Below are 24,847 nucleotides of genomic sequence, written 5' to 3'. Positions count from 1 at the left end.
TTACACAGCTCCACATCACGTAAACCACCCCAGCTAATGAGGAAATGATAAACAATTACACAGCTCCACAACACGTAAACTACCCCAGCTGACGAGGAAATGATGACCAATTACACAGCTCCACAACTCGTAAACCACTCCAGCTAACGAGGAAATGATAAATAATTACACAGCTCCACAACTCGTAAACTACCCCAGCTAACGAGGAAATGATAAACAATTACACAGCTCCACATCACGTAAACTACCCCAGCTAACGAGGAAATGACCAATTACACAGTTCCACATCAAGTAAACTACCCAAGCTAATGAGGAAATGACCAATTACACAGCTACAGAACACGTAAACTACCCCAGCTAACGAGGAAATGATGACCAATAACACAGCTCCACATCACGTAAACTACCCCAGCTAACCAAGAAATGATGACCAATTACACATCTCCACATCATGTAAACTACCGCAGCTAACGAGGAAATGATGACCAATTACACAGCTCCACATCACGTAAACCACCCCAGCTAATGAGGAAATGATAAACAATTACACAGCTCCACAACACGTAAACTACCCCAGCTAACGAGGAAATGATGACCAATTACACAGCTCCACAACTCGTAAACCACTCCAGCTAACGAGGAAATGATGACCAATTACACAGCTCCACAACTCGTAAACCACTGGAGCTAACGAGGAAATGATAAATAATTACACAGCTCCACAACTCGTAAACTACCCCAGCTAACGAGGAAATGATAAATAATTACACAGCTCCACAACTCGTAAACTACCCCAGCTAACGAGGAAATGATAAACAATTACACAGCTCCACATCACGTAAACTACCCCAGCTAACGAGGAAATGACCAATTACACAGTTCCACATCAAGTAAACTACCCAAGTTAATGAGGAACTGACCAATTACACAGCTACACAACACGTAAACTACCCGAGCTAACGAGGAAATGATGACCAATTACACAGCTCCACATCACGTAAACTGCCCGAGCTAACGAGGAAATGATGACCAATTACACAGCTCCACATCACATAAACTACCCCAGCTAACAAGGTAACGATGTCCCTCCCATTTTTGAAAACCTCCATGTTGTAAATGATGACGTAATTCTTCCTTAACGAAGAACACACAAACATTTTATTCCAGGATTGTAATTAGTGTAAACCCCACTGGTGTGTGTGTGTGTGTGTGTGTGTGTGTGTGTGTGTGTGTGTGTGTGTGTGTGTGTGTGTGTGTGTGTGTGTGTGTGTGTGTGTGTGTGTGTGTGATGATTGTTACCATTTCAGATCATTGTGGATTTAAACTCCCCGTGGACACCTGTTTCAATTCAGATATGTCACGTGACTCAAGGTAAAGTAACAAATTAAAAGTAAAGTCCAAAGTTTCAACTGGACACCAAAACACGAGTTTGTGTTAAAATCATTCGACAAGTCATTGCATTGATGGGATCCCACGTGATCACGTGACGTGCAATTGACGACAAAATGCAACAGCAAGAGGAGAAGGAGGTGAAGGACCCAGAGACACCGGGGACCTGTACATCCGATATGTCAAACGATACCCGCCGAGACCCAAGTGGACCTTCGGCACAACTACCGACACAAGTCAAACAAAACATGATCAGGAGGAAACGACGACCATTGGAATCGAGTTGAACACTCATCACGTGTAAAACTATCTCCGAGGGGCCGAGGTCTTCAGAGGGCAGCGACCATGGTCTGACCAACAACAACAACAACAACATCGTCTAAAGAGCCAGAGTTGAGGTTGTTTGATGGGGCGTGGACCCCTCATTAGGGGGAGAGAATTTAGGAGACCATGAGGTCTTCGTCCCCCAATATGGTGCACACATCCTCCAGGCTGAGCTCAGGGAGAGAGTAGGGTGACGGTTGTTTGTTTCGTTCTTCATCTTCGTCAGGTCCACGAAACACCGTGCGGTCCGCACACAAAGGGGTCTTCACCATCTTCGGGTCGACCCCCAATATGGTGCTCACATCCTCCAGGCTGAGCTCAGGGAGAGAGTAGGGTGACGGTTGTTTGTTTCGTTCTTCATCTTCGTCAGGTCCACGAAACACCGTGCGGTCCGCACACAAAGGGGTCTTCACCATCTTCGGGTCGACCCCCAATATGGTGCTCACATCCTCCAGGCTGAGCTCAGGGAGAGAGTAGGGTGACGGTTGTTTGTTTCGTTCTTCATCTTCGTCAGGTCCACGAAACACCACGCGGTCCGCACACAAAGGGGTCTTCGCCATCTTCGGGTCGACCCCCAATATGGTGCTCACATCCTCCAGGCTGAGCTCAGGGAGAGAGTCGGGTAACGGTTGTTTGTTTCGTTCTTCATCTTCGTCAGGTCCACGAAACACCGCGCGGTCATCACACAAAGGGGTCTTCGGGTCGACCCCCAATATGACGCCGAGATCCTCCAGCGTGAGTTGAGGGAACGAGAAGTGTGACGGTTGTTTGATTCGTTCTTCATTTTCGCGGGGTCCACAAAACGCCGCAAGGTCACAATACGAAGGGGTCTTCCCCGTCTCTGGATTGAGCGTGCCGCTGGTATTCATGGACCACGGGTCATAACCTTGAATTAATGAAAAATAATGCCAAAAAGTCGAGCAAGAAGGTGTCACGGCCTCGGTGGTGGATTGGTCTGAAGGAGCGACCATCGGAGTCTTCCATTCGGTCTCTCCTGGAGGTCGATCTTCTGCGGTTCCCGCCTTGTTCTGGGAGTCCTCGGCGGTGACCGAGTGGGTCGACTCGGTGAGTTTGTGTTCGCGGAGTTTTGGATCCTCGGGAACTTTGTCACCGCAAAGGGAACGTGTTGACGGTCGGGGACACGTCGAAGACCCTCCGTTCGGATCCACCTTGGGTTTTGAGTCCGCGTCGACCTTTTGCTTCTTACAAAGCTTATTGGCCTCTTCCCGAAAAGGAAGCTTTTCCCTCTCCTCGACAAGGAGCCAGTTAGAGCGCAGCATCTTCGATTTCTACCCGCACGGAAAACCCAGGAACTGGTTCATGATCTTCGGCCTCTCGGACTTGGACCGGAATTCATAAGCGCTTGGTGTGCGCTTTACCAGGCTCTTTGTGCACCCCTCACCCCCTCACGGGCAGCATCTTGGGACCCACCTTCGTCCAATGTTGCGAAGATGATGAGAAGAACAAGTGAAGATTCCAAGACTCGCGACCGATGTGGGTCCACGACTCGACGGGGAACTGATCACGAGTCACGACGACCAGGCCGAGAAATGATGGATGGAAAAGGGTGGTGGGAGGGAGGAAGGGACCGCCCACTGGGGTGGAGCGGATGGAGGAAGGGACCGCCCACTGGGGTGGAGCGGAGGGAGGAAGGGACCGCCCACTAGGGTGGAGCAAAGGGAGGAAGGGACCGCCCACTGGGGTGGAGCGGATGGAGGAAGGGACCGCCCACTGGGGTGGAGCGGAGGGAGGAAGGGACCGCCCACTGGGGTGGAGCGGATGGAGGAAGGGACCGCCCACTGGGGTGGAGCGGAGGGAGGAAGGGACCGCCCACTAGGGTGGAGCAAAGGGAGGAAGGGACCGCCCACTGGGGTGGAGCGGAGGGAGGAAGGGACCGCCCACTGGGGTGGAGCGGAGGGAAGAAGGGACCGCCCACTGGGGTGGAGCGGAGGGAGGAAGGGACCGCCCACTAGGGTGGAGCAAAGGGAGGAAGGGACCGCCCACTGGGGTGGAGCGGAGGGAGGAAGGGACCGCCCACTGGGGTGGAGCGGAGGGAGGAAGGGACCGCCCACTGGGGTGGAGCGGAGGGAGGAAGGGACCGCCTACTGGGGTGGAGCAAAGGGAGGAAGGGACCGCCCACTGGGGTGCAGCGGAGGGAGGAAGGGACCGCCCACTGGGGGTGGAGCGAAGGGAGGAAGGGACCGCCCACTGGGGTGGAGCGGAGGGAGGAAGGGACCGCCCACTGGGGTGGAGCAAAGGGAGGAAGGGACCGCCCACTGGGGTGGAGCGGAGGGAGGAAGGGACCGCCCACTGGGGTGGAGCGAAGGGAGGAAGGGACCGCCCACTGGGGTGAATCCACACTGCTTTTTGCGGGAACTTGTTTTCTCTTTCATCTCATTTTAATCTCTCCTTTCTCTTCCGCCGTCCCTCGGATGGACGTTAAGCTGGACGTCCCGTCGCACACTCGCCTCTAAGTTGTCTAGCCTGGGTTCGAATCTCGACATAGTTATAAACTGCCACCCTGGTGTTTCACAGGCAAGGTGATTCATCACTGTGTGTGTGCCGTCCCTCGGATGGACGTTAAGCTGGACGTCCCGTCGCACACTCGGGTCTAAGCCGTCTATCCTGGGTAATGGCCCTCATTCGTTTGTGCTTTGCCACGTGACTCGTCTGTGAGATTAACACGGGGCCAGGAGCGTCATCTGGTGGTGCTCTCCGGCCACGAACATGTGCTCGATTGTTGTTGGGATCGATGTAGGGATGTTTATAAAGACGTTGTGGTTGTTTGTTGCAGAAATATTGCAGCGTTGGGGTTCGAGTTCGGCAAAGGTCTCAGGTGACCGTTGGTTGGGTAACGGTGCGAGGTTCGGATGGGAAATGGCGCGAGGTGTGCTTATGAACCTCCTGCTGCTCGACGTGCATGGTCACGTGATGGAGGATCGCACGTGACGTGAAATAAGTAAAGGATAAAGGAGGAGAATAAAGACCTGCCTGAAAACCCTCAACGCATTCTGTCCCTTGACGACACTCATCTACTCTCCTCCATAGACTCTCTCTCTCTCCCTCCTCCCCCCTCTCTCTCTCTCTCCCTCCCCCTCCCGAGGGTCGTGGCGGAGTTCGGGTGGCGAATAATCGGGGTCCACGGAGGGGGGGGGGGTCAGGGTCGCTCTATCCTTCCTTGTAGAGGGCCAGCCGAGACAGGTTCGCCGCCTCGATTGTTCTCTGCTCAACCCTCGTGACAGAAAAACCCCCTCGTACAGCAACGTAGACCTCCTGAACTCTCCTACAACCCACCAACAACGCCTCAGAGAGTCCCTGGAATTTATGGACCTCCATCAGTGGGGAGGGGCCTTGGTCAGCACACCTCGCTGTTCGCCTCTAATTGGCCAGGATCCGAGGGGCACAGCCTTCCTGGGCGGGGTTTTGGCCATGCCGGAGAAAGCCGCCCCTCCCCTCCACGCGTGTTTGAGGAAGGTGGATGGTGGTGAAACCACTATTGCGTGATGGGCAGGTGGTGAGATGTAATAACCTAACTATTAAAAAAAAACAACACAACGCACATATTAGACTCTCCCACTAGACAAAAGGAAGGGACCTGTCTCACACGTACTTACCGGCATAACTAACTTTGGGACCTGAATGTTGAGTGCGCATGGTTTCCAGATTCGTAAAAATATATTTTTATTATGTTGCATGAAAACAAACATCAATAAACACATTGGATGACGTCACATTTCTCGTGATCGTCACTTCCGGGATCCCAAGCAGGGTCAGCAAAAGCGATGTTAATAATGGATTTCGAAAAGAGTGAACTGTCTGACAACTGTCCGGATGTGCAGATAAAGTCCAATACACCTGGAGCTCGTAGTGAAAGCCAGGTAGGTACGGAGATGAAAAATCCACTTGGTCGCAGGAGTCGATCGGGGTCGTGAGCAAGATAACTATGCGGGGTAGTTAGTGTTATCCCTTTCTTCCATAGGCAGGGATTGTGTGTGTGTGTGTGTATAATATGTGTGGATGTTTGTGTATGTGTGTGTGCGTGGATGTGTGTGTTTATGTATGCTTGTGTTTTTGTGTGTGTTTGTGTCTGTGTGTATGTATGTATGTGTTTGTGTATGTATGTATGTGTTTGTGTGTGTATGTATGTGTGCATGTATGTGTATGTATGTGAGTATGTATGTGTATGTATGTGTGTGTATGTATGTATGTGTGAAAATCGAGGTAGCTGCTCCTGTGTGCGAGTAGTGTAACTTGGTAAAATAAATAATTTGTCAATTATGAATTAATTACACGAGAAATTAAAAAAGATGTCGGGATGGACCTTGCACATCAATCGTCATGGTACCATCCCGACCTTGTTCAATACCTTTTGCTCTGACCACCCCTACCTGGTTATTCATTCGTTTAAATGCTTTTTATACCTGTTTAAGTTAAGGTAAGAAAATGAATTCTCATCTCACAAATGGAAAAGGGTAGTTGGACTTTAGATATAATTAATAATTTGTGTTTCTCTATAAATAAACCTCATCAGATTAAATTGTCAAGTAACATTGAACTCGGAAATTAATCAAAGATTCAGGCTGAAACAATTGAGAAAAACAAACAATTTAATGGTGAACACCTGTACACCTGATCACAAGGAAGTACAAAGAATAAACCCTGACAGGTGATGTGAAGAACTTCCAACAAGAGGAACAACAAACACAGTTATGGGATTAAAGATATCCCAAAGTTTGAGAAACAAAATAGATTTTCAGTTCATGTTTACAATCTCTACCAAAAAGAAGGCAGTGTGTGTGTGTGTGTGTGTGTGTGTGTGTGTGTGTGTGTGTGTGTGTGTGTGTGTGTGTGTGTGTGTGTGTGTGTGTGTGTGTGTGTGTGTGTGAATGTATTTGTGTGTGTTTGAGTGTATTCCTGTGATTGTGTCCATATGGTTGTGTATGTGTTTGAGTGTGTCCATATGGTTGTGTATATGTGTATGTGTGCATGCATGCGTGTGTTTGAATGTGTGTATCCACCTCCATTTTGGTGAAGGGTCATGTTTGTTCGAGCAAATTATGAAGTTTTCTTGTTCTCAGAGTTTTGTTTCGATGGTAATTTTCAGGATCGTAACTGAACACAAGACAGCTTGCAACTGTAGTTAGTTTGTAGTAATATTCATTCCCAGGGATGGTTTTTGAAGATCTCAGTGAGGTTCTTCTTCATCACTGCTGTTGTTGCAGCTATCACTGACACAATGTCGACGTTATTCAACTTCCAGGTTATTTTAACTTCATTTTCCAGATCCCGGTATTTGGACATTTCCCTGATAACACGGTATTCACACCGAAGTCACTGGGTCCTCGCACCTTTGTTGTATCTTCGTGTGTATTTTTTGATGATGAGACAAAGTTGATGAAGAAACAAATGCCATGTTACACACAGAACACTTGTAGGGTTTATCCCCAGAATGTAGTCGTTCATGTCGATGTAAAGATGATGATTGAGAAAATGCCTTGTCACACACAGAACACTTGTAGGGTTTATCCCCAGAATGTAGTCGTTCATGTTTATGTAAATTTGATGATTGAGAAAATGCCTTATTACACACAGAACACTGGTGGGGTTTATCCCCAGAATGTACTCGTTCATGTTTATGTAAATTTGATGATTGAAAAACTGCCTTGTTACACACAGCACACTGGTAGGGTTTATCCCCAGAATGTAGTCGTTCATGTTTATGTAAATTTGATGATTGAAAAAATGCCTTATTACACACAGAACACTGGTGGGGTTTCTCCCCAGAATGTACTCGTTCATGTTTATGTAAATTTGATGATTGAGAAAATGCCTTGTCACACACAGAACACTTGTAGGGTTTATCCCCAGAATGTACTCGTTTATGTTTATGTAAAGTTGATGATTGAGAAAATGCCTTATTATACACAGAACACTTGTGGGGTTTATCCCCAGAATGTACTCGTTCATGTTTATGTAAATTTGATGATTGAGAAAATGCCTTATTACACACAGAACACTGGTGGGGTTTATCCCCAGAATGTACTCGTTTATGTACATGTAAAGTTGATGATTGAGAAAATGCCTTGTTACACACAGCACACTGGTGGGGTTTATCCCCAGAATGTAGTCGTTCATGTTGATGTAAATTTGATGATTGAGAAAATGCCTTGTTACACACAGCACACTGGTAGGGTTTATCCCCAGAATGTACTCGTTCATGTTGATGTAAATTTGATGATTGAGAAAATGTCTTGTTACAAACAGAACACTGGTGGGGTTTATCCCCAGAATGTAGTCGTTTATGTATATGTAAAGTTGATGATCGAGAAAATGCCTTATTACACACAGAACACTGGTAGGGTTTATCCCCAGAATGTACTCGTTCATGTTTATGTAAATTTGATGATTGAGAAAATGCCTTGTTACAAGCAGAACACTGGTAGGGTTTATCCCCAGAATGTACTCGTTCATGTTTATGAAAATTTGATGATTGAGAAAATGCCTTGTTACAAACAGAACATTTGTAGGGTTTATCCCCAGAATGTACTCGTTCATGTTTATGTAAATTTGATGATTGAGAAAATGCCTTGTTACAAACAGAACACTGGTAGGGTTTATCCCCAGAATGTACTCGTTTATGTATATGTAAAGTTGATGATTGAGAAAATGCCTTGTTACACACAGAACACTTGTAGGGTTTTGCCCCAAGATGTATGATTTGATGTTGATGGAAATTTGATGAACGAGTAAAAGCCTTGTTACACAACGAACACTTGTGGGGTTTCTCGTTTCCTTGGATCTGCTTGATCACCTTTAAACAACTGTTGTAGTTGTTGGAAGAGACGCTGCTCGATTTGTCATTGTCCTGACAAGAAGGCATTTGCTGATTGAAATGATCTTCTTGGTCGAACTGGGCAGAGTTGGTGAAAGAAACGATTTTCATTTCTTTATCTGGAAAGACAATGAAACACAAAACTAACTGGACAGCATCTGAAAAGGCATTATCAGAACCCCCTCCCCCCAACCCGTAGACCTACGAGACCAAGATTTTTCTTTAGTCGTGAACAAACTTTGGTAAATGACAGCTGATCAAGGTTTTGGCCAAGTTTAATCAAGTTTTGGTCAAGTTTTCAAGTCGTGTATGTAGTTTCGGAGAAGAAAGCAAATACATATTTTGGGGGGCAACCCACCCGTAGACCCCTTTGTAGGTCCCCTCAGACCTCGATTTTTTTGCCGTGAACAGACTTTGGTGCATCCCGGGTGATGAAGGTTGTGGTTAAGTTTCATCAAAATCGTGTGTGTAGTTTCATAAAATAAATTGCAAAAAATTGGGAGCACGAATTGCAGAAACAACCTCGACAACAGCAATAAGCCTTCCCTATCCTGCAGGAGTATCGGGGAGGATCAACAAGAGAGGGTAATCAGAGATTGCAGTCCCTCGACAAGACTTATTTGACGTGGTGTTTTGTGAGCTCATGTGTTGCATCATTAATACAATTCAATTGGTAATTATTCGTAATTAAGACGTTCCAACCTATAATTGGAACGTAATTTATAGTCATACGTTCCATGAGCAAGTGATCAATAAACAAACGTTCTAATACTACATAATCAACCAATAGATGTACTCACATTTCAAATGTGTGTAAATGATCGACATACTCAGGATTCAATGGTAATTCATAGACGTACTCACATTTCAATAGTACCGAATTAATAGACGTACTCACATTTCAATAGTATGTAATTAATAGACGTACTCACATTTCAATAGAATGTAATTAATAGACGTACTCACATTTCAATAGTATGTAATTAATAGACGTACTCACATTTCAATAGTATGTAATTAATAGACGTACTCACATTTCAATAGTATGTAATTAATAGACGTACTCACATTCAAAGTATGTAATTAATAGACGAACTCACATTTCAATAGTATATAATTAATAGACGTACTCACATTTCAATAGTATGTAATTAATAGACGTACTCACATTTCAAAGTATGTAATTAATAGACGAACTCACATTTCAATAGTATATAATTAATAGACGTACTCGCATTTCAATAGTATGTAATTAATTGACGTACTCACATTTCAAAAGTATGTAATTAATAGAAACCTCAGGTTTCAATGGGAAAGGGGTCGAATGGTGAAAAAGCAAAAGGGGCCTGAAGTGTCGAAATGGTCTGAAATTGTCCAAAGAGGTTTTTGAGGTCTGTCGGTCTAAACAGTATCATGAGGGTCGAAGAAGGGCTGTACGTCTCAAAAGGGTCTAAATGGGTGTGAAGGGGTCCAAAAGGCCTTAACAGGGTCTAAGTGAGTATTAAAGGGTCCAATGTGGGTCTGCAGGGTGTGAAGGAGTGAAGCTGTCTAAATAAATTAACTCATGTTAATAAATTTAATCAACTCTGGAGTGCAACACGGAAACAATGGGCCAAACGACCTCCTCATGATCGTTTAAAACGCAGATTTAGGTGCATTGTGCTTAAAAATCTGATCGTGGAAAGTTTCGTCGTGAATTAACTTTCGGAGCTCAAAGCAGTGAGGTCACAAATAAAAAACACATTTTACTTTTACACATTGAGATGGATAACCTATTTTCCTGCTGCAGACACTTCTTCCTCCCTCTTCTTCATCTTCTCACAAAGGTGGCTTCACTTTTTTTTCTTCCATCGACCAGCTTACAGTGAGATCTCTCGGCAAAGCCTTGGCTAATAGAGAAAAGCTCGTTCAGAACCTCATTCAAGGTGACGGGAAAGCTCACCCAGAAACGTCCAAAAGTAACAGGTCATTTTAATTTGTAATGAAAAAGGTCATCACATCATGGTTCTGGAAACACCTCCAAACCCCCTGTAAAACTCACTAACGTCTAGACGTCCACCCACCCCCACCCCACTCCAAACCCCAACCCCCACACGTCAATATGTAATTTTTGAATGGCCCCTGAGACAAGACATCGTTGAGAGGTCGGTAAGATCGATAATTATGCTTGTAAGAAATTAAATATATCTCACCTGTGATTGACTATTTCTGTGATAGTGACCAGAAACCATTTGAAAATCGGAAAAAAAATTAGTGGTTTACCAAGGTTACCAGCTCCACCCACGACCACATCTCCTCACTGAATTTTCACATTGAATTCCCGTTTCTAACAACAATACACACTCCAAACATTTCCTCATTTGAGGTGAGACATCGACGATCAAAAAACAAATCTCGATGTGAACTTGGTTCTTTGAAACGAAATGATATATGTATATTTGATGAAGTTAGCTGAGATGGTAACCTTTATTTTCGACAACCTCTCTTTTTCACCCCTGATAGTTACGTCGTCAGATGAGCAGTAACATTACCTAAACATCGATGTGTGGGTTGTGTTTGTAGTATTTTCGGTTTTTGAATGATTGGCGCATTTGAGAGGTCACGTGACTCCTTCGCTGATCTTACCGATCATGGCAACGTCATGATAGTAACAGTTATGTTTTTTCACATTTGATACCATATTTGACGATCGCAGGTAACCACCTCACCTAATATATCGGTATCCGGGTTGAAATCAGAAAGAAAATGGACTTTTTATGAAACTTTGTGTACGTATATGGATCTACCCTTGAGGAGATGGTGACAGGTGGCAGCTCGTGTGTTTATAATTTACGAGTGTTTATAATTTACGAGTGTTTATAAGTTTTATAAATTAAATTTATACTTTAAATTTTATAATTTACTATAAAAAAAAAACTTTCAAAACGCGTGCTAGAAACAACAACGACACAGGCCGTTCCTTCGCTCTCTCGTGCCCGTACCTGCATAACCGTACGTGTAAACCAAAAAAAACAAAAACTTTCTAACCGCGAGCCACAAACAAACACACAGGCCGTTCCTTCGCTCTCATAAACGACGACTGGATTGGGGCATTGTGTTTATCTATAAATGCGCATAAGAAATCGTGTGTGCCCGGACAGAATGTTCACATGCTTTCCACGAATTATCGCTTGCATTGAAGTTACAACTGCTGTGATACTTCCACACACAGAGTTAATTAAAATCCAAATTAAACTCAAGTTTACCTCCCTGTCTTTGCTTGCCATGACATTCACTGCCATTGACCATTGCCACTCCTACGCCACGGTAACCAAGGCTGTTCCCTTTCAATTCCCACAGTAATCGATCCCCATCGTAACCGGCACGGCACGTGACGTCATCGTCGGCCGGCAGCGCACCGGCCTACGCGAAGTTAAGTCCTCACTGTCCGGAAGTTCGCATATCGTAGTTACGATTATTCGCAATTTCGTTTTAATGGCCAATTATTCAATTAGCGCCAACGTATTTTGCCTTTTCGCAATGTCATCGCAAGGAAAAACACAGAGAGAAGAGAAGAGAGAAAAAAAATAAAAATAAAACGTGCATACAAATTTTTTTTTTTCAAACAACCAGACAGTGTATTCCTTCGCTCTCGTAAACGACGACTGGATTGGGGCATTGTGTTTATCTATAAATGCGCGTAAGAAATCGAGAAATTATTAGAATACACTAACTCATCACTATCCGGAAGTCCGTATGTTCAAACCCGCAATGGGGAACGCGGCTGAGGTTCTCTTCCCCATCGGCCACGCCTACGCAGCAACGTGTCTTGTCATTGGTTGGTAAATAAATGGCCGCAGCAACGTGTGTTGTCATTGGTTGGTAAATAAATGGCCATAACTTGGGAAGCACTTGTCCGATTAATATCAAACCTTGAAAAGGCACATACTCAGGTCCCCAGCAAGATACCTGGCAAGTTTCAATTAGATCAGACCAGTGGTTGTCGAGAAACAGCGGTCTCTCTCTCACACACACACACACACACACACACACACACACACACACACACACACACACACACACACACACACACACACACACACACACACACACACACACACGCACACACACACACACACACACACACACATACACACACACACACACACACATTTCTGGAATTATAAACAGATGAATTGTGAGAAAATGACTGTTTAAACCCCCTATTTAGGTGCACCGTGGTAAACAATGTGATCCAACAAAGTTTTGTGGCGATTAAACCGTTGGGAGCTCAGAGGAGTAGGGTCACAAACAAACAAACATTTCGCTTTTGTCAACATGGATGAAATCTCACGTCTGTGATGTTTCTTTTTCTTTCCCCACAATGGTCATGAAATCGACCAACATTGCTCGGTGACACCGCTGCCCCCTTGGACAGGACAACACCTTTTCGCCCATGTCCTGCGTCCTCTGCCTCTTCATGGTGTCATGCGCAGCCACGGACGGGTTTCTGCACGGAGTAAGTGTCCTTCTCCAGCCGCTCGTTACAGTTGTGCAACCCAGTGGACCTCCAACATCGATACCACCATCGATACCATCCATACAAATCAATGGCACACATGGTAGGGGAGCACCCAAAGGTAACAGAACATGCGGCAGGATGGGCCAGGAGGGCTCCAAGTTTGTTACAACCTGCGAGTCCGTCGGGGACTCCATCAACATCCCGAGATGGTCCTTCTCGCCAAATAAAATACCACCACGGGGCCAGGCTGCAGGGCCGCGTCATGCCCAAATGCAGGTCTGATGGAGCGATATTGGACAATGCCATGACAGTAGTCTTCAGTCCTCGCGTCCACCCTTGGGCACCGCTGTGTACACCGTCCGACATCTCTGCTGGGATGTCCGTGTCACATCACTCGGGGCCGTGTCCGTCAGTATGAACGTGCGTCCTGTTCACCAGATCCAGCACCGCACTGGACGACCAGTCATAGCTACAGCCAAGTAGCGACCTCCTCAAACGTCACAAAGATGGCAGGCTCAGTCAATGAGGGCGGTCCACTCACCGAGTGGGTAGGAATCGGACTCCATAGGAGCACTCTTGGTAGCGATACCGAGACCGTCCATCCTGAGTTTACACCCTGATACCGTGACACGGGCAGCTCATCAGACTTCACGAAACTGGTGACATTCGGGGACACACACGGGATGTTGGAGACACGACCCACAGCCGCGGGTGGTGGGAATGCAAGTGAATGGTCTTCACGCTCCCCCTCCAGGCTGGAACGGTCGAGAGATGGTTTCGCAAGAGGTGTTTAAACATCCGTTTGTCTCCTCGTCTTTTACTGCCGGCGATCAGTTCAACACCAAATGCTTGACCACACATGTCCTCCTCAAGAAGATCTCAATATTGTCCACACCCTCATAGATATACATAGCCTCGGCACACGGGCTCGAAGAAGGTCCAGAGCATAGACCAAGATGCACGTGGAAGGTCATATAAGGAGCATGACCGGTGATTTGCAGCCTCCCGAGGTGGTTCACCATGTCAAAGACTCAGGTTCGCAGCCTGAAATTTTCCCTCTGAAGAATGATCACATGGTCTGCGAAAAGGCACGTTAGGACCCTCAACCACCACAGTGCGAGTGTTGTTGTGGTGGAGTGGGGGTGGCAGACTCGTCGGAAAGCAAAATGAGTGAACAAACCGTCTGACGAATCGGCTTTGACGAACTAAACGGTTCTTCAGACATAAACGGTTTATTTGCGGGATCGGCAGTGACGTCACAATGCATCACCCTATCGCGTCACTTCCTGATTCCTCTGGTGGAACCATGTGGGGTACAATTGTGCGAACAACACATTTGTGTCTCCGCAGAGTGGATTGAGATTTAGTGCTTAATGGTGAATAACATACCTCCACCGGGATGAACAGTTTATGTTTTGTATCCCACCGATAGACCGGATCTGCTGACCTGAACCAAAATCGAATCATTTGGTCCTTGTGACACACTTAACCTGTTCACCAACTTTGGTCCGAATCTGTACACAACGTTTTTAGATATCCTGTTCACAGACAGACACAGAGGGGTGAAAACATCATCTCCATCCACCTTCGGTGGTGGAGGTAATAATTAGGACCATGAGAGCAACCATACACAGCACTGAACGAAACAAACAGATTAAAACAACCAGTGGGAGGTATGCCAACAGAAGGAGCTACAGTTCACAGATTAAAACAAGTTTTGTTTGACATCATAAAACAACACCAAATACAACAAGAAAGAACAATCAGAGATTGCAGACCCTCACCAGGATTTGTTTGGTGTGGTGCATTTGGTGTGGCAAATAAATGGAAGGATGTACTGAATGAAAGGTCGTTGATTGCAAATGAAAGGGATAAATGGTCTTGTTGTAAATGTGTGAAGGCCAAAGGTTCTTTTGGGTTTGAAAAGTTGTAAAGGTCAAATGGTCTGAAGGTCGAAAGGTTGAAAGATGGAAACGTCTGAAACAGGTCTGAATGCATCTAATTCTAAAGAGTCAAAATGGTCTTTAAAGGTCGAAGGGGTCTCAAGGGTGTCATTTGAGGTCTAACGGGTGAGAATTGTCTGAAGGGGTCGAACAGGTCCTGAAACATATAAAAGGATATCAAGGTCAAAGGAGTCCACAGGGTATTAAAAGGTCTGAAAGGTGTGAAGGCCTCAATGTGTAAAGGGTGGAAAGGAGACTGAGGGTCTTCAGGGTTCTTAAGGGTGCAACGGGGTCAATGGGGTCTGCAGGGTCTTCGGCTTCGAAAGTGTCTTAGGGTCGAAGGTCTGAAAGGCTCTAAAGGGTCTTCAAGGTTCTTTGGGATATCAAGGGTCGTAGGATTGTTCAGGGTCTTAAAGGTTGTTTGGGTTATAAATTATTTGAAAGGGTCTTAGGGTTTGAAAGTCATCGTTGTGTTCGGGTTTTTAAATGGACTTAGGGTTATCAAGGGTCTTCGGGTTTGAAAGGCGATAAAGGGTTTTCGGAGTCTTCAGTGTTTGACTGATATTAGACGCCTTCATGTTCTTTTGGGTCCTCGTGTTTTTAATGGGTCTCATAAAGGGTCTAGGAGGTTTTCGTTGTATTCAAGGGTCCAATGTAATTCATGCACAAACGCTCTGTGTGGACAAACAAAACAACCAGACAGAAAAAATAAACAAGAAAAGACGTCGTGCAGAGCACGATACCTGCAAGATCTACCCCCTCCACAAAGGTTGCCATGGATACATCAAAGTGTCCATTTCATGAAGAATTAAATTGACAATTCTAATCAAAGCTCAAGTCAATCAGATGAAAATTGATTATTTTTTAGATTGAAATTGATATTAGAAGTTTGACCTTGAGTTGACCTTTTGACCTCAAATAAAGTTGTTGTTTTTTTGAATACCTTGTCGAGGTTCGTATGAGAGCAACCACACAACGCACAGCAAGGGGGGGAGGGCATGAGAAAAGAGAGGCGGGAGTGGGAAAGAAAAAACAGTGGGGAACAGAGACATGAGATGTGTGGAAGGGAGAGGGATGGGATGGGGAACACGGGATATACAAGATGGACACATACAGGGACTTTCAGGAAGGAAAGTAAGGAATTTGAAGGAGGTGGGTTTGGGGTGGATTAACGGGGGTAGAAAAGATCGAGAATTTGTATGGGGGACGATAAGAGGTTGTGGTGAGCAGCTGTTTTGAAGGCCTGGAGGGAAGAATGGGATCAAACAGAGTGAGGGAGTTCATTCCAAAGGTGGGAAAAAAGAGGAATGAAAGAGTGAAGGTGAGCAGTGATTCGTGATTTTGGTCGTTTTACCAGAAGGGGGTTGTTGGCGGACCTTGAGAGCCCTGCGGAAATATGGTGGGGACAAATCGCAGACAGAGCCGGTGGGGCGAGACTGGAGAGGAGACGGTAGAAGACAGAAAGACCACCGACCTGCCTGGGTGAGAGAGTGAGAGGCCCAAAGAATCAGCCTCACCACAGGAGATACCAATGATCCAAAATTCTGAGAAAGGTGGGACGCAGGAGCACCAGTCCGGAGGGGAGAGCAGTACTCCATCAGGCTACGGACGGAAGCTTTGTATGTGGTCAGGAGCTCAGGTGGGCCGAGGAAGGACTTTGCACGACGGAGGATTCCCAGTCGGCGACTGGCTTTGGAGGTCAGTTTGGAAATGTGGCTTTCCCAGGATAGATCATGGCAGATTGTGAGACCCAGAAGCTTGAAAGATCATGGCAGATTGTCAGACCCAGAGGCTGAAACAAAGGACTGAGAAAGTGGATGGGGGAGTTTTCCAAATGGTCTTTTCGGAGAGACATCGTGAGAGTGTGAGATTTGTCAGGATTGAAAGACAAGTTCCATGTGTTGGACCAGTTTGTGATTTTATCCAGATCTGCAGCGAGCAAAGAAGCTGCTGCTTGACGGTCTGAGGGATGACAGATGGTACGGTAGAGGGTGGAGTCATCAGCAAAGAGATAAAGAGGACTTTCCAGAGAGTCGGAGAGATCATTGATGAAAACCAGAAAAAGAACAGCGCCCAAAACGCTCCCTTGAGGAACTCCAGCCTGGACAGGAAGAGGGGATGAAAGAACTCCATTCAGAGCCACACGTTGACTGCAACAGGAGAGGAAGTCTGCCAGCCATGGGTGGAGATGGTCTTGGATATGATAGAAAGAGGGTTTGGTGAGCAAGACAGGATGCCAGACCATATCAAAAGCACGCGATATGTCGAGGGATGTGGCTCTGATTTCATGTCCGGCATTGAGTACCTCCATCCATTGTTGGGAGAGCAGAAGCAGCATATCCAGGGTAGAGTGACCTGGTCTGAAAACCAAATTGAAGATCGGAAATCAAGCCATTGGAGAAGAGGAAGGTTTAATGTCTGAAGCGATGATGGATTCCTTGCTGATGATTGGTGGAAGGCTGATTGGTCTGCAGTTGAAGGGATCTGTTTTTGCAACTTTGTTATGCAGGGCAGTGATGTTTGCTGATTTCCAAGCAGATGGCAGATGACCTTGAACAAATGAGAGGTTGAGAAGAACGGAGAGAAGGTGAGCAAGAGCAGAGGAGAAGGTTTTTACGACACGTGGGCTGATGCCGTCTGGACCGGTTGCAGAATCTGGGTCGAGGTTTGACAACAAGCTCTCCACTTCGTTGGAAGAAAAGGACACAGAGTCCAGGGACAGTTGGGTGCCACTGGGTGAGATGGGCACAGAAAGCAATGGGTTTCAGACACAAGATTTCGATGCAAACACCGAGTTTAGGCATTCAGCCTTTTCACGTGAAGCATCAGAAGTGCGGCCATTTGAGGTAAGGGAGAGGATGGATGGGGAACATTCACAAGAAACAGATGTGATTAGACGCCATCAGGATTTTGAGGAGGGAGAGAGGTTTGAGAGTTCAGACTTGAGATGAGAAAGAAGTTGTTTTCTGGCTCTCCTGAGGGGAGATACACACTTGTTCCGAGCTTTATGGAGGGAGCTGAGATTACCCTCAGTTGGGTTTGCTTTTCATGAGGCAAAGGCAAGTTATTTCAGGAGAACTGCCTCACCACAAGCTTCAGTGAACCAAGGGGCGGGAGGAAGGGAAGGACAACTGAAGACGAGAGGGGATAAATCTGTGCATGAGGGAGAGCAAGTTTCTTTGAAAGAATTCCCAGGATGAGTTGATGTTTGAGAAAGTAGTGATAGGAGACCAGTCTGTAAGTTTGATGGCTGCTCGGAGACCCTGCCAGTCGGCCTGAGTGAAATGCCAGACTCCATGGGGCTGAGGTTCCTCTCTAATTAAACAGCCAAAGAGATGTCCACTTTGACAAGCACGTGGTCAGAAGAACCGACTCCACATTCTCTTCAATCTCCTTCTTCCCTCCAGGTTTTGAAGACAGCTGTTCCCCCACCATCTCAAATCATTCCCCATCCAAAACCATGATCTTTTCTTCACTCGTTAACCCCCCACTCCACCCGGTCCTCCTTCCAAATTTCAACTTTCCCTTCTGAGACTTTTCTTCTGTCTCCATTTGTCCCCCCAATTCCTCCTCACACCCATATTTTATCCGCCGCCCTCTGTCTTGGCCTTCGGCTCTGCTGTCGGTGTTTCCCCCTCTCTCTCTGCTGTTCCTTTTGTTCTATTGTGTTCTGATCCGTTCAGTGTACTCGTACCAGCTCTTCCACGAGCCTCGACCATGTGTTCAAACAAAATCTTCAACAAACAGACATCCCTTGGTGTTTTCATGGATGGGAGTGCATGTTGGTGACCGATCGATTCCATCACACCTGTCGGGGCACGTGCAAGTTCTCCGTTAATTATTATTCAATTAACAACGGCAGGTGTTTACTCCACGAACCCAACCAACGTGTCCACCAAGTTTCATCCTAATCCGTCCACAACTAGTTGAGAAATCGTGATCCTTCACCTTCGGTGGCGGAGGGAATGAGTTTGTGGTTCAAACCTTCGTACGGAGGGAACGAATCATGGACGAACTCGGACTCGAGCTTCACCTTCACAACAGAATGTAAAACACGAACAATCCATTAAAACTAAACTTTCAGGAACCACAAGATCTCGTGACGGAGAGAACGTCACGTACCGGGTCCGGACTCCTTATCCTCGGGTGGACCGACCATGGACCCGCGGGATGAGGGAGAACCTCCCGGACCGACCGTGGTTCCTCCATCGAAGCCGCTCGTGGATCCCATGGTGTTCGCTTTGTGATCTTCGCCCGAGAGATCTCGGATCATCGCGCATCGTCCTGACTGCAGGAGACTGTGACGAACACGAGGGGAGGACCTGAGGTATTCCGGAAAAAGGAAATCACGTGATCACGATGGAATCGCGGTTTCTCAGCGGCAGATTCGCGCCGCCCAGTCATGTGACCGACGAAACAGGAAAACTCGATCTTCTTTCTTCTTCTTCAATCGAAAACTTCTTTCTCATCTCAAGTCTGAACTCTCAAACCTCTCTCCCTCCTCCAAATCCTGGTGGGGTCTAATCAAATCTGTTTCTGGTGTATGTTCCCCCTCCATCACCTCCCTTACCTCCAATGGCCGCACTGCTGATACCGCACGTGAAAAGGCTGAATGTCTAAACTCGGTGTTTGCAGCTAAATCTTGTGTCCAAAACCCATCACTTTCTCTACCCACCTTATCCAGTCGCACCCAACACTCCCTGGACTCCTTTTCTCCTGATAAGGTGGAGAGTTTGCTGTCAAAGCTCAACTCAGATTCTGCAACCGGTCCAAACGGCATCAGCCCACGTGTCCTGATAACCTGCTCTTCTGCTCTTGCTCACCCTCTCTCTCTCTCTTATATTCACCCTCTCATTTGCCAAAGGTCATCTGCCATCTGCTTCGAAATCAGGAAACATTACTGCCCTGCATTAAAAGGTGCAAAAACAGATCCCTGCAACTACAGAACAATCAGCCTTCTGCCAATCAGCAAGGTCACGGAATCCATCATCGCTTCAGACATTAAATCCTTCCTTTTCTCCAATGGCTTGATTTCCGATCTTCACTTTGGTTTCAGACTGTGGTTTCACTCTACCCTGGATATGCTGCTTCTGCACTCCCAACAATGGATGGAGGTCCTCAATGCCGGACATGGAATCAAAGCCATATCCCAAGACATATCACGTGCTTTTGAGATGGTCTGGCACCCTGCCCTGCTCACCAAACTCTCTTCCGATGGTATCCAAGGCCATTTCCACTCATGGCTCGCAGACTTCCTCTACTGTCGCAGTCAACGTGTGGTCCTAAATGGAGTTCTCTCATCCCCTCTTCCTGTCCAGGCTGGAGTTCCTCAAGGTAGCGTTTTGGGCCCTGTTCTTTTTCTGGTTTTCATCAATGATCTCTCCGACACTCTGGAAAATCCTCTTTATCACTTTGCTGATGACTCTACCCTCTGCCGTCCCATCTGGCAGCCCTCAGACCGGCAAGCAGCAGCTTCTTCACTCACTGCAGATATGGGTAAAATCACAAACTGGTCCAACACGTGGAACATGTCTTTCAATCCAGACAAATCTCACACTCACGATATCTCTCCGAAAGGACCATTGAGAATCCCCCCCCCCCCCCAATCTACTTTGTCAACAATTCTCTGGAAGAAGTCCTTTCTTTCAAGCTGCTGGGTCTCACTATCTGCGATGACCTTTCCTGGGAAAGCCACATTTCAAACCTCACCTCCAAAGCCAGTCGCCGACTGGGAATCCACCATCGTGCAAAGTCCTTCCTCGGCCCACCTGAGCTTCTGACCACTTACAAAGCTTTCGTCCACAGCGTGATGGAGAATTGCTCTCCCCTCTGGGCTGGTGCTCCTGCCTCCCACCTTTCTCGGCTTCACGCTGTGGAAACCAAGGCATTTCGGATCATTGGCACCTCCCGAGATTAGGCTGAGTCTTTGGGCCTCCAACTCTTATCGCAGGCTGGTCGGTGGTCTTTCTGGATTCTACAATCTCCTCTCTTGCCTCACCCCCCCCTCGCCCCTGCTCTCTTTGCGATTTGACCCCACCACATTTCCGCAGTGCACTCAAGGTACGCCAACAACCCCCTTCTGCTAAAACTACCAAAATCACGAATCACTGCTCAACTTCACTCTTTCATTTCTCTTATTCCCGCCTTTGGAATAAACTCCCTCACTCAATCCAATCCCGTTCTTCCCTCCAGGCCTTCAAAACAGCTGTTCACCATCACCTCTTATCATCCCCCATCCAAATCCTCGATCTTTTCTACCCCCGATAATCCACCCAAGCCCGCCTTCTTCAAATTCCCTGCTTTCCTTCCTGAAAGCCCCTGTAATGTCCATCTCGTATTCCCCATGTTCCTCGTCCCATCCCTCTCCCTTCCGCAGATCTCCTGATGTCTCTGTTCCCCACTGTTTTGTCCTTCCTTCTCCCGCTCCTCTTGTCTCATGCCCCCCCTTGCTGTGCGTTGTGTGTTAATTCTCATACGAGCCTCGACAAGGTATATAAAAAAAGAAGGGGTTTAGAACCCGGGACCCCCGGGGGAAAAAGGGATTTGGAACCCGGGATCCCAGGGGGAAAAGGGGCTTAGAACCCGGGACCCCCGGGGGAAAACGGGCTTGGGACCCCTTGGGGAAAAAGGGGCTTAGAACCTGGGACCCCCGGTGGAAACGGGCGTGGAACCCGGGACCCCCGGGGGAAAAGGGGGTTTGGAACCTGGGAACCCCGGGGGGAAAAGGGGCTTAGAACGATTCTCCCCCCTCCCCGAATTCCATGTCTGTAATTAGCTGTAAGTCAACCCCCCCCCAACGATAAGCATCTGCTCTTTGTCTCTTTTCTGGCATTTTGATTGATTTTGGTTTGAAATTTATTCTTTATTTACCTCAGAAAAGAAAAAGTTATTTTAATTTATTTATTGGATTCGCTCGATATCCCTTGTTGTCGTGTTTTCCGTGTGTGTGTGTGTGTGTGTGTGTGTGTGTGTGTGTGTGTGTGTGTGTGTGTGTGTGTGTGTGTGTGTGTGTGTGTGTCTGCACCGCGAGGCTCCACAACACAAACCAGTAAACCGATTTCGATGAAACTTGGCGAACAGGTGCCATATGGGCTGGGAGTGTGCGCGTTTGAGTTGCTGTGCAGCGGCCGAAAAACCGCACGTTCACTATTTTCAATACTTGTCCTACAGTTTTGAATGTGGAGAAACGAGACTTCGGAATTAAACACTTCGAGATATTTCGAAAATTTTGCTTGAGCCGATTTTTGATTTGGGTCTTATTTTTCAAATGGTAGTCCTTCAAAAATAGGGTGTCTATTTACCGTCATTTTTTTATGAGGAGTGGCAGTTGGTAAAATACGCAATAGGAAAAATCTTGCCAGGAAGAGGAACAATTGTTTGTGAACCGAAACGTCTTGGCAATGAATCTTCGTCGGTGGATCGGTAAAAATGAAAAGTATCGTATCCAGTGCTTCGATCCAAGCGGATCCCTCGTCGCCTACCGGCTTGTTTTATTATTAATAAATCATTTGTCGATTTCCAACCTGTCCGTGTTTGTCCTTTCCTTCCATTGGTTTGGAATTGTCAAAGAGATCGAGAGATAACATTGATGCTTTGCCGAGGGCGCGCTCCCCGCTCAGGTCACCACGTGACCTCGAGTAAAACGGAATAATTAGACGGTGGACACTGGAACTCGTGGTGAACTGGGTGGAGTTCGTCGTTTTAAAACAACCCACCGAACCACAACGTTAATTGTGAGTGGTGACCCCAGGTCCGCTCGACCGAGGACAACTGGGGATTAATCCCCCCTGAGTGACAAGCTGGTGTCTCGGTACCCGTGGCCGCAACAATACATTCCCACATATCCACATCCCCACATTCCTACATACCCACATTCGTACATACCCACATTCCCATATACCCACATTCCCACATAACCACACACCTACATACCCACATGCCCATATATCCACATACCCATATATAACTCCGTTATGGAGGGAAGATTGTCGATAAATACAAAAACAGAAAATAAAGAACATTGATTGGTGTCGAGGAAATCATCATCGACGAACTCGGACTCGATTTTCCACTTTCACAACACAATCTGAAACACAAACAATCCGTTAAAACGAAACGTTCGATCTTTGTATTTATTTTAAATCATGGACACGTGATGTGGCGGGAACCAATCAGACACCGCGATCTCCCGTTCGCTTTTTCCCCAAACAGCTCGCGCTCTTCACTCGGTTACCACAGCGTACCGTCCTTCACCTGACACGACGTGCGGTCCACCATGACCCGAGATCTGAGAACGAACACCCCGGGATCTACGAGCGGCTCCGATGGAGGATACGTGGTCAGTCCGGGAGGTTCTCCTGAAGACCGCGGGTCCTTGGACGGTTCACCCGAGGACAAGGGGTCCAGACCCGGTACGTGACGTTCACTCCGTACCGAGAACTTGTGTTTCCCGTGCTGATCCGTGCTGTGTACTAACACAGGAGCTCATTGATTTAGTGAATGTCACGATGTCTGGAGCGGAGCCGGAATTGAATTGTGAATGGAAATCTCATCCATGACATGTTACCCTCCCTCTTGTACATGTATGACATCATTTTATACCTCATCACTTCATTCATCATTCGATTCCTCTTTTATCTCGTTTACAACAAATCAGATGAAGATTTACTTGTGATGATGAGCCTCTGCACCGGCACACAACGGCCTGTTATTGAGGACTGCAGTGGCATCTTTAACGTCCTCGAGGAATCACTGGATGAGAAGACAAGAGACTTACCTTTGCTTTCAGAGGAAGGTATGCTCACTGATGCAACACCTTCCCTGTGTATTACCAGGTTGGGAGTTTATAGCTCGTCCTGTAATAACCTTATTTGAGGCCAAATTATGTTCAATATTATATTTAAAGATGTGAAGGGTGAACTGAGTTACCACTAAACCAGTCGGCTGTTTGTAAAGCAGAGTTGGTGAGTGTTTACCAGGGAACTAATTAATTCTGCTCGATGGATGGCAGTCACAAGTTCAAGGTCAAAGTTTGACCCAAAATAATTTTTCACGAAATATTGACGTGAAGCTGTGACCTCGACCTTTGACCTGCGATAAGAACTGTTATGAAACGATTGTCACGGGATAGGTGTGTTTGTACCGACTCTGTTTATCTGTTTTGGGAAAATATAAAGGAATTCCTGGTGTTGGTTTAATGGTGAGGGTCGTGGACCTGGTTTACTTGGTTCCTGAGTTCAAATCCCACTTGGCTGTTGAATTAATACCAGGTGGGGTTGACTCAGCTTGTCATCCTTCTGAGGTTGGCAAAGTGATACCTGCTTGCTGGGATGATTGACCCGTTTGAGTATCCTGTGTCAGAGTGCTCACCTGTCCAGGATTGTGTCCAATAACCCAGGTAACTGCTGTAGCAGCACTGATGCTCTCTCTGCACAGAGTGTGGTCTTCATGGATGGATCATAAAGGACACGTTTAACAACATTACCCATCACTAAGGGTCAGGGACGTGAACTCTCATGAGCACTTGACTAATTAAATAATTTACGGTGAATCATTACCTCTTCTAGTTGAGGAAAGTGTGAAAATGTAATGTATAAAGCTTAATTTGTGTTTGTTTATTTGTTTACCAGCAAATACGACCTGTCGCTTCGCTGATGGGAATATTCAAGGGAAGAGGGAGGTTGGGGATGAGGGAAATGAGGGATGCGAAGGATAGAGGAGAGGAGGGAGGAGAGGAGGGAGGAGACGGATAGAGGAGGAAGAGAGGTAGGAGAGAGAGAGGGACAGGGTGAGGAGAGAGAGGGATGGGAGAGGAGAAAGACCGATAGGGGTTAGGGAGAGGGATAGGGATGAGAGAGA

The 24,847-nt window shown here is 46.7% G+C and overlaps 2 protein-coding genes and 1 long non-coding RNA gene across 8 annotated transcripts in view; 2 read left to right on the top strand and 1 right to left on the bottom strand.

Annotated features, from left to right (window-relative positions):
* The first annotated feature begins 3,950 nt into the window (after positions 1-3,950).
* On the top strand, positions 3,951-4,714 carry LOC147006714 (uncharacterized). The gene is made up of 2 exons (XR_015054635.1): positions 3,951-4,342; positions 4,508-4,714. It is a non-coding gene; the product is annotated as an uncharacterized LOC147006714 (long non-coding RNA).
* A 1,806-nt stretch (positions 4,715-6,520) lies between these two features.
* LOC147006713 (uncharacterized) lies at positions 6,521-19,358 on the bottom strand. 6 transcript variants are annotated; one of them, XM_085868068.1, is made up of 3 exons: positions 19,112-19,358; positions 18,938-19,022; positions 6,521-8,664 (listed from the first exon to the last, which is right to left on the bottom strand). In XM_085868068.1, the coding sequence occupies exons 1-3, from the start codon at positions 19,196-19,198 to the stop codon at positions 7,034-7,036; spliced, it is 1,803 nt and encodes a 600-aa protein (XP_085724194.1). In that variant the 5' UTR covers positions 19,199-19,358; the 3' UTR covers positions 6,521-7,033. The 6 variants fall into 6 exon arrangements, with proteins under 6 accessions (XP_085724194.1, XP_085724196.1, XP_085724195.1 ...); XM_085868070.1 differs by having other exon boundaries at positions 18,974-19,022; XM_085868069.1 differs by lacking the exon at positions 18,938-19,022 and having other exon boundaries at positions 19,112-19,356.
* A 3,580-nt stretch (positions 19,359-22,938) lies between these two features.
* Positions 22,939-24,847, top strand: part of LOC147006712 (uncharacterized) — a 50,639-nt gene continuing 48,730 nt past the window's right edge. Inside the window, exons 1-2 of the mRNA XM_085868003.1 lie at positions 22,939-23,400; positions 23,646-23,783. Coding sequence (XP_085724129.1) covers positions 23,265-23,400; positions 23,646-23,783 — 274 coding nt within the window. The 5' untranslated portion in view covers positions 22,939-23,264. The remainder of the gene's footprint in view (positions 23,401-23,645; positions 23,784-24,847) is intronic.

The sequence above is a fragment of the Eptatretus burgeri genome, unplaced genomic scaffold, assembly GCF_056783735.1.
Source record: "Eptatretus burgeri isolate ZD-2024b unplaced genomic scaffold, Ebu_testis_v1 Ebu_testis_scaffold_3155, whole genome shotgun sequence".
Lineage (NCBI taxonomy): Eukaryota > Metazoa > Chordata > Myxini > Myxiniformes > Myxinidae > Eptatretus > Eptatretus burgeri.
Note: the sequence above shows the minus strand (reverse complement) of the source record. Positions and strands in the feature narration are given on the sequence as shown.

Bases quoted from the DNA above. Each gene is read 5' to 3' on its own strand.
- LOC147006713 (XM_085868067.1), bottom strand. From the start codon at position 12,697: ATGTGTGTGTGTGTGTGTGTGTATGTGTGTGTGTGTGTGTGTGTGTGT. The intron at 8,665-12,258 runs GTTAGTGTATTC...TTGTCTTTCCAG, and splicing joins GGACTTCCGGATAGTGATGA to ATAAAGAAATGAAAATCGTT.